Source organism: Falco cherrug, chromosome 4, assembly GCF_023634085.1.
Source record: "Falco cherrug isolate bFalChe1 chromosome 4, bFalChe1.pri, whole genome shotgun sequence".
Classification (NCBI taxonomy): domain Eukaryota; kingdom Metazoa; phylum Chordata; class Aves; order Falconiformes; family Falconidae; genus Falco; species Falco cherrug.
This window is the reverse complement of record NC_073700.1, coordinates 10,939,730-10,949,275: the sequence shown is the minus strand read 5'-3', so window position 1 is coordinate 10,949,275 and position 9,546 is coordinate 10,939,730. Positions and strand designations below refer to the sequence as shown.

The 9,546-nt window shown below is 50.9% G+C and overlaps 1 protein-coding gene across 1 annotated transcript; it reads right to left on the bottom strand.

Moving 5' to 3' along the window:
• Positions 1-472: 472 nt before the first annotated feature.
• RPN1 (ribophorin I) lies at positions 473-8,850 on the bottom strand. Its single transcript, XM_055708776.1, has 10 exons — positions 8,587-8,850; positions 7,704-7,768; positions 5,888-6,194; positions 5,164-5,373; positions 4,001-4,193; positions 3,572-3,671; positions 3,164-3,302; positions 2,845-2,964; positions 2,124-2,369; positions 473-1,060 (listed from the first exon to the last, which is right to left on the bottom strand). The coding sequence occupies exons 1-10, from the start codon at positions 8,809-8,811 to the stop codon at positions 878-880; spliced, it is 1,788 nt and encodes a 595-aa protein (XP_055564751.1). The 5' UTR covers positions 8,812-8,850; the 3' UTR covers positions 473-877.
• Positions 8,851-9,546: the final 696 nt, after the last annotated feature.

Here is a 9,546-nt window from a genome sequence, read left to right as displayed (position 1 = left end):
TGTTTAGCAGTGCACTGAAGCAGAGAGGCACAGGGGAAAAAAAAAAAATCTTGCAAGACTGAAATTAGCAGGGAAATGCATGCAACAGCCCAAGATACCCAGGTGTGAGCAAGGGCCTACTTGGGCAGCACAAGGGCTGCAAGGACTGTTGTCATATGCAGCAGGAAAGCATATGGCACACTGAGAGGGACTAGCAGGAGGAGTTATATTGCATGTTTTTTCTCCCTGTAAGGGTGTAGGTGCACGCATATCCCTAGGGAACAAGTACTTGGCTTTCTCCCTTGCTTGGGTCTGCCTGTGCAGGGTGGCAGAGCTCTGCCTTTCGGGCACATAGCTGACAGGAGACAGGAGTGGTCAGGGCTGAACGCTGGTCCCCGGGGAACTGCCCTGCCTGGCCATGGGCAGGACAGGGCCACCCAGCCCCTCTGCACCAGCATCTTTGCCTCCCCCCACCCCAGCATGACACGTAAAGGAGAGGCAGTGGTTGTTTTATTTCAAAGTAGAACAAAGGTGTCTTTTATTCTTTCTGGAGGCGCAACATTCAGATTTGCCATGAGCGTGTCAGAGCTCAGACTGGCTGTTTGTGTGCACTTTAGTCAGGGCACATTTACACAGGGAAAAGCAAAAGTGGGAGACTGTTTTATAACCTGGCTGAGACTCAGCCAAACAGCATGATGTTGTGGTCCCTTGCACAGCATGTATTGCTGAGCAGACAGGCTCTATAGAAAAATCTAAATGCAAAACGTACTCTCATACATTTCGCGTCAACTTTTCCCCTAACTTTGCTGGGAAGAAGTTTTGGCTCAAAGTTATCCACTCCCAGGCTTCTCATTTTCCTCCATACTTCTCCCGTCCACATGCTCACTAAACCAGAGAGTTACAGTGCGTCAAGGATGTTGTCGATTCTGGTGACCAGGTCCTGGCGCTTGTTGGAATGCATCTTCTCATTCTCAATGTACGTGTCCTTCTTGAGCTTGCCAGCTACCAGCCGCTCAGCCTCAACCGAGGACTTCAGAACAAGCTCCTTGACTTGGCCATCGAGCTTCTGAATCTCGCTTACCTTACAGGGTAAGAAACAAAGGGAATATTAGAGGAGACAAAAACCCCATCCATACAGTGATGCTGGAATAGAAGAGAGGATGAAGCTGGAGCAAAAGATGAAGTCAATGCTAAGAGGAAACATCTCCGATCCCTGAATATTGCCTCCCGAGCCATCACCTTACTCTGGCATTGCGTTATGAGGAGTATCTCATGAATGGATAATTAAGCAGTGCGGATAAAGGGGCTCTGAGGACCCAGGAGCCATACTGGCAGGAGACAGGTGCAATGACTGTTAAGGAGTGCTTAATGACAGATTTTAAAGGCTTCAAGCTAATTTACAACTATGACAGCTGGAAGCTGTGTCCCTACAGCTAATATTAATGGTGTGTGAGAAGCAGGTCTGCAATGACAGAGCTGCTCTGAGTTAATAATAGATTAAGCAAGGTGGGCTGCTGGTTGAATGGACCTTACACTAAAGTGTCGCTCACCTGGGTTTAAGTGGCTGTTGCAGGTTAAGTGTTGAAATATGGTGGAGGAAGGAAAGGATAGTGGGTGTGTGCTTGCTGTGCTGTGGCTTTCAACATGGTACAGCAAAATACCCCCGGAGGAGCATCACGTTACTAAAATTCTGTCAGCACCAAATTCAAGTGTGCAAGAATACAAGAGATCAGGGAGAAGATTTTGGTTTGGCTGGTGTCAATAGTAAAGTCAGAACTGATAACGTGCTGATAGCTTCCATTTTTACCTAAGTGTCTCTACCATGAGCTCAATCAGAAGCATCAGGATTGTGTTACAAAAGCATTAATCTGTACTCATGCAGCTGGTTCAAGGGCTGTTTAAGAAACAGCACAAGCAGCTGTTTAACAGCAGCACTTAATGGCTGCATAACCAAGATTACTGCAAAGAGAACAAGCTGATCTTCACACCCCCTGGCAGGGATCAAGCCATTTCCAGAGGTGGGAAAAAAAACCACCACAACAAATACAGGCTGCAGAAGCTAAACCCCAAATTAAAACTTGCCTAGAATACTTGATAGAACCAACAATAGGAAGAGTTTATAAATATAAACTAGAATTTCTTACTTTATCACACAAGTCTGAGCCTTCTGTCTTCAGTTTAGACTGCAGAGACGCTATCTCATTTGTCAGGGCCTTGTGCTCTGTCTCCAAAGACTTTTTGCCACTGTTCAGCGTGGAGATGTCCCGCGACTGCTTGTATTTATTCACTGCTTCATCAAAGTGACGGTACAGTCCAAGTCTCTTGTTCACCAGAGTAAGCACTTGTTCTGTGATGCAGGCAACCTTCATCCTGGCTTCAGCAGCTGGATCCTGCAAGAAGACAAAGGGAAGATCTAAGCAGTCACATCTTTGACCTGCACCAAACCATGCCTGCAATCTGCCACGGACCTGTTACAGAAACTGCTCCCTTTGCAACTTAGTCAACCAATAGTAATTAGGTGAATGGTACAAGTACTGACTACAGCCAGCACCTTTCAGCACTCAGTCTGGCCCAACAAATAGTTTAACAAAATAAGTAAAAACATTGCAGGAGAATTACAGCTATCCCTACTTCTTGGGGGGATTCTTTTCTATCCAGAAGGCAAAAGTCTGGCTAGCCTTAGTACACCAGTTCAAACCCTGCAGAAATATCAACGCTCAGGTAGCATAAAACAAGGGCTTCATTTAAACATCTAGTAAAATATCTGATCAGCAGGAACATCCAGTGAGAATTACTGGTGTGAAAAAATCTCCATCAGCTGAGTAAGCTACTAATGCTCCCGCAGAGCTTTTCATCATACAGCACCTTAGTGATGGAGAAATCCAGCCTCACATAGACGATCACAGTGAAGAACAAGATATAAAAGGCTCCAACCACCAACAGAGGCTCCTGCAGCATCAAGATTTTGTTGAAGGTGTAATGAACCTAGAAGAGAAGTTTGAAATGCTGAGCAGTAACCCATGTTACTATGAGAGAGAACTACCCTCCTCGGACAGCAGTGGAACTGGACATGAAGTCCAGCAAGTATTTATTTCTGGAACCCAATACGGGTGTTTTGACCGTGTTCCTAAATTCAGAGGAGGCACAACTGCTCAGGCAAACCACGCACAGAGGCCACACTCACCACAATGTCTTGGATGTGCTGTTCCACCAGGTTGCTCTTGTGTGCCACAATAACTGGACGTCCAAAAGTGTCCAGATAGGTGTAGTGAAGCTCATCTGAAGCACGATTGATTTCATAGGGGCTGTCCACGTGGATATTCCTGTGGATAAAATCAGACAGTCCCATATGACTATACAGTGTCTGAGATGATGTAACCTCGGAGTTGGCTGGCCAGCCATGGCCTCTAGCACAAGGCAAATTATGCAGTTTAAACACCACTCTAAAAGGAAGCAAAGCTGTGCTCCAAGGTCTCCTCCACGTGCAAAGTCATAGTTTTGTTTCACTGCCCCCAGGCCGTTCGAGTAGACTGGAGAGTTGCCACCAACACAGCACTATCTGCAGTAACAAGCCAGGAATAATGACACTTACTTGGCGCCTTCTGGCAGGACGATCTTGACAGTCAGAGAGTCTGTAACTTGCTCATCGAACACATGGTCGACAAACCTCATTTTCAGGGCATACTGATCACCTAAGAGAGTGCAGGCCAGAGGGTGGTTACAATTCCTCAAAGAACTGAAGCTCAGCTCCTAACACAAGTAAAAGCAGAATTTGGATGGATCGGTTGTGCAGCAGGGGGCACTAGCTCACTCGAGTATATTTTAACCAGATGTCTACAAAAACCTGAAGGAAGCACAGAAAAGAAGAAAAGAAGGTGGATTTGCATATTCTAGAAATAATAGCTAGCAACTGTTGTTGCTAAGGTGCTGCATACTGCAGCTTTGAATTCTTCACTGTACAGCAACCACCTATAAACACAGAGGAGAAGGTTTTTTTACCCCCTTCCCCTATGCCACCCACCGAGATTGTAGAGGTATTCGTAGCTCGGCAGGTTATAGCCAATGATGTAATGTGTTTTCCATCCCCCAAAAAGTGGGAAGCGGGGACGGATCTCCATCTCCACAGAATCATCCAGGACAAGGAGGTGACTGGTGGAGATGTTCCCGATTTCATCTCTATAATAGACGTCCTGAGCAGCAGCTGGGAGAATGGTCTGTACGGAGAGAAGCAAGTCAAGTGCATCAGCTAGGAGTTATTTCCCGTGAAACTGGCAAACCCAATAATGACTGTTAAAGCGCTGAGAAACTGCGCTCCCGTGTGAGAGATGACAAAATGGCCATTCAGTTGCACCAAGTGGTAAAATTGTGCTATTATAAGCAATCAGTCACAGAAGTGGCTGCCAGCACTAAAATCACTTGGACTCTAAATGAACGTGCCTTTCTCCAGCCCAGTTTCAAGTATCTCAGACAGCAAGGGATCTCATCATGCCCACCAGGACAGCAATTCCCTTTTCACTCCAGCCCGCTGCCATAGCTCACTAGGCTTGCTGGCTTTACACTCAGCAAAACGAGATTTCTGTTTGGCTGCACCACCTTACAGAACTACAACAATCAATTCTGGAGGCTTCAAGCAGCGAGAAACATTTTGGTTCAGATGAAAACACGTAATACTTCTCACATCTGCCTAGCAAAGCCACAGCTTTAACTCCTGTTGAGTGCTTTGTGAGCAAGGAATGAATGGGTGAGTTTTTAATCAATACTGCTTGACATGATGAGACTATGACAGAGAAGGCAACTCTAAAAATAAGACGGTGGGGACAGAATGAATGGCCCTTGCACAGTAGAAAACAGAAAGCAGATATTAAGGGTTTTAGAGAGTCTCTGAGATTGGAGGGGTGGGAGTGTGAAGAAACACTACATGCCCTGGTATATGCAATTTGTTTGGGGAACAGATGCAATAAAGCACATAACCTCCCAATTCTACCTCCAAAACCTATTCCTTATCTAGCACGAGCTTTCTCTGAAAATAGATCAGAGCTCTAATATTCCCTTATTATTTGGGTATGGTTACCAAAGAAGAGGCAAAGGAAAAGGACAACTGTATTTTTTTTTTCTCCTCTGGGGATGTAAGAAAGGGGGAAGCCACAGTTTAAAGGAAAAAAAAATATTATGCAAAATGTGAACCTTAAAAGACTTGACAGAAGAGATCCCACTGTCTGGCTGTCTCTGGTAGTCATATCTGGAGAAAGGCCCTTTCAGCACTGCTCCGGTGTGCTTTAAATCAACCGTCTCTTCAACCGCAATGTTCCCCCAATGAGACACCTCGATGACTCGGGTCATACTGGTGATGGTCAGGAATGGACTGTTATTTTCATAGTGCACCTTCAGAGTGTCCTACCGAGGAAAAAAGATAAACTATTAGACCTGAAGCAAGGAGCAACCTCCGCTCATAATTACCTGTCTCCGTGTCCCACAGAGAAACCTCCTTGACAGACTCTGCAAGAGATGAGGCTGACTGCACAGGAGGGACTGAGCCACCCCAGCCCAGCTCACACAGAGCGCTGGGTACCTGGGGTGTACTCGTAGGTCACACCCTGTGTGTCTGGCTGTTATGGTGGTGAGTGTGCTAGAGATGCAGTCTTCCCCACTGCAAATACACCCCTGCCAGAACCATGCACAAACTGGCTTGGTTCGCTCTGTAGACATCAAGCAGCGGTCAGCGATCACATCTGTACTAGGAGCACCCTGCTGGAGCGCATGTTCCAAGCCTGCATGCAGGCTAACTCAGGCTTGACCTGCAATTCTTATATGAAAGCCTCTAATTCCCACTCTCCAGCCTCTGAGACACAGGTGCCGTGTTTCTAAGACGCTCTCTACACAGCCACAACCTCTTTGCACCAATATTTACCTGGCTGTATGGAGGAATATCCTTGAAGGGGCCATATTCAATCATGTCTTCAGTGCGGGAAGGGTTGCCCAGCTTGGTGTAACTCTCCACGTTCCTAGAGGCCAGTTTGACCCGGGTTGTTTGAGTCTTGGCGAAGTATGGTGAGTAGAAATAGTGATTTCCTTCAAAGACCACAAACTGTTTCTCACTTTGGGTGATGTGGGTGGGGTAGGGCTGCAGGACGTGCGTGAAAACCATTTCAACAGATACACGGACCTTGGCCCCTGGTGCCAAAGGAGATGGCAGCTTCACAGAGAAGAATTTTCCACTGGAAGGGAAAACAGGTAAGTCATATGAGATCTCCCCCGAGAGAGTAATCAGATCCAACCTCTGCAACACCTCCTGTGTACGGGAGCCCGTATATCGTGCGTGACTGGGGCCAATATTTTATTTGCTTCTCCAAGGTGTATAGATGTTTGGTCCCAGAATGCGTACTTACTCTGGACTGGGGAAGCAGGACAAGAGGCAGCACAGGGGTGAACTGTGCCCAGGCACACTTACAGTCTTTGCTTCACAAAAAGTCTGGGCTCCCATTTTGGAAAGGGAATGGTGACACACTCCCCTCCCTCGTTCTGCATTTATAAAGCATGCTTCACCAGGGCTTTTTCTATTCCCCAGATGACAAGAATGATTTGAATGAGAGGAAGCATGTGCAAATGTCCAGAAGACAAATCACAAACATCTTCACCACCTGTTCCCACCAAGTCTGTTCATTCTCAGCTTTTTGCCCACAGGACCTGAAACTAAGGAATGGCCAGAAAATAAGCACAGTTTTGGACTGAGGTTCTACAGAAAAGACTGAGATTTCACCAAACCTGTAAGGATGCACCAGATGGACCACGGTGATGATACATGCCTGGTGGGCCCAGAGCAGGATGACATGAGACCTCCAGATAGGTCAGAAACCCATGGTCTACCATGGCAACTCAATTCAACAGTCCTCTTGAAATCCTGCAGCACGGTGCTTCTGACCTACTTTACAAGCACCCTTTATTTCTCAGCTCTCACGGCTCAGAAAGCACCTGCCTGCCCAGATATGCAGTGTAAGCAAAGCATCCCAAGCTTGGCAGCACAGAGCCTCATGCAAAAGATAGCATTCTCTCTCCCTGCAGCAGCAACAGACCATGCTGGGCCACAGCAGGCAGCGTACTGCGTACTCCCCACATCGCAGACTAAGAGCTGTGCTCCGGGGACAGCCAAAGAGCACTTTACAATCTCTCAGTAATCACCACTGCTAATCGTTTGAGAACTCTAAAGGGAGCAATGGGTAAGAGCATGACCATAGCTATAATGCTTCTTTTACCTGATGTCCCTTAATAAAGGAACAGGGCATTACTCAAAGCATTGCGTACAAGAGACTACGCACAGCTGAGCTCCCCTGAAGGCAGCTGTGTTGCATTTAAGAGATGCTCTCCCCTCCCTAGCAGCCACGGGTGGCTGTGAGAAGCAGGTATACACTGCTTGTGCTAGGCTCGGTGCAGAGATCTAAACCCACACACGCTATTTCCCAAGAAAGGAGCATCTAAGGGTGGGAAACGACTTCTACTGGAGCCTCTTGGGCTGCAGGAATTGGGTTTGGCTGCTTGTGTGAGCTGTGCTCCCTGGCTCTGTGGCACCCCAGGATGCAGCCTGATTACAGAATGGACCTTTTCAGGAACAGAAGACTCTAGGATCTCTAGGTATGTGGGACTGGGGTAGTATTTCTGCTCCACCATAAGGACAATGGTGGAACCCCTATGCACAACTCCACGTATTGACATTAGAGGGTGACACTCACCTTTTGCCCTTAACTTTAGTCTCTCTCACTTCCAAGGTGTTCTCCTGCTCTTCCTCACCCTTGACCTGTTCCAAAATGACAGACTGATGAGTGTGTTACTGTTTAAGAGGCTTAACTTGTCCAGGGCAAACTCCAGAAGGTCCCTATCCATTTTTCAGGGGGATGCTCCCTGAGAAAGTACAAGCTGATAACTATTTACATACATACATAAAAGCCCTTTAATAATGTTTTGCATGAATACAAATTGCAGTGCGGTCAGCATGCAAGAACAGATACTGGTTATTTCTGCTAGCACTCTCAAGTTCCCCTCGGCCTGGTTCCCAAGCCAGCACAGTCACGGTAACTTCTGCAAACCAGACTATCGGTCAACTGCTTTTGTGATTTCTCTTGTAGTTTTCTACGGTGGCTGGGGAGCGAGCAGGCCACGGGGTCTGGCTTGGGCAGCCAGCAAGCACAGAGGAGCTCAGTGGAAGCGCTCCTGGCCGTACAAGAGCCCCCTTGCACGTACGGCCCGGGGGGCAGGCGCTGGACCCCGACCCCCGGCCGGCACCAGCTGGAACCGCAAGCGCTGCTCCCCGCGAGGGGCCGCGGCCGCTCTGCCCGCAGCCTAACGCCGTTAATTAGCGCCCGGCCCGCCGCCCGGCCCTCCGCCGGCACCGCGCCTCGTCCCGCGGCCGCCGCAGCCCCCGGCTTCATTGTTCCTCACGCACTGGAGGGGCAGCCCGTCCCCGCCCGCCACGCCGGCCGGCGGCGCAGCCCGTGCGGGGGGAGCGCGGCGCGGTGCCTACGTGTCCCTGCGGGCGGCGGGGCCCGCGCAGCGCCCCAGGCCGTGCCGCGCCCCCCCCGAGGAGCGGGGCGCCGTCCCCCGCCGCCCCTCGCTCACCTGCACGCCCAGGTAGGCCAGGCGGGGCTCCAGGCCGGGCTCCAGCGCCAGCAGGAAAGTGGAGGCGGCTGCGCCGCCCGCTGCATTGGCGAGGCTGAGCTCGGCCGAGACCTTGGCCAGGTGGGTGCTGAGGTCCACGGAGCGCCGCACCTCCTCCAGCAGCAGGTCGGCGGCGGCCCCGGCGGCCGCCAGGCAGAGGAGCAGGCGGCACAGCAGCCCCGCCATGGCCGACACACCGCACGGGGAGGGCACAAGATGGCGGCGCCCACGCTGTACGGGGAGGGCACAAGATGGCGGCGCCCAGCAGGGGAGGAGGCCCATGATGGCGGCGCCTACCGGCGCCTCAGGCCCTGCCCCCGCAGGGTGAGGTGGCCGCGTCAGTGCCTGGGGAGAAAGGGCGGGCGGGAGGCGCTGCGGCGGGGCGGGCCCCTCCAGAGCCCCCGGGGTGGCTCCGGCCTCCCGCAGGCCCGGGCGCTCGCGCCTCGCTGAAAGCACCGGGCCGCAAGCTAGGCGCCCGCGGTGCGGCTGGGCTCCACACGGGCCGCGCTGCCGGGGCCCGGGGCCGGCCAAGCGCCAGAGGCGCGGCAGCCGCTCGCTCGGCCCTGCTGTGGTGAACCGCTGCGGGGCCTGAAAGGGAGCAAAGAGCAATTACAGCAAATAATCCTGGACGCTCAGGGCACCAGGTGCTTTTAAATCTCCAGCCACCGCACGGAACAGCTCTGTTGTCTCCTCGTTTTTTGCAGAATTCGGCTCTCGCCAGGGCTCTGTCGGTGGCGGCTTCGAGCAGCCAGAAGTGTGGGCACCGCTGGCAGCGCCATGTGGCACTGGGCCCTGTGCGGAGATGGGGCTTGGTGCTCTTGATTGCTCTGCTGAGTTAATGAGCCACAAGTCGGGGCAGTTTGTCTCACAGGCCTGGCACGCAGGTCACTTGCTCTGGAAGGTGAGGTTCAACACGAGTAG

Excerpts from the sequence above, each read along its gene's own strand:
- RPN1 (XM_055708776.1), bottom strand. The coding sequence starts at position 8,811 with ATGGCGGGGCTGCTGTGCCGCCTGCTCCTCTGCCTGGCGGCCGCCGGG. Across the intron at positions 7,769-8,586 it reads TGGCCTACCTGGGCGTGCAG|GTCAAGGGTGAGGAAGAGCA; the intron begins GTGAGCGAGGGG and ends ATTTTGGAACAG. Across the intron at positions 1,061-2,123 it reads GCTCAGACTTGTGTGATAAA|GTAAGCGAGATTCAGAAGCT; the intron begins GTAAGAAATTCT and ends TTACCCTGTAAG.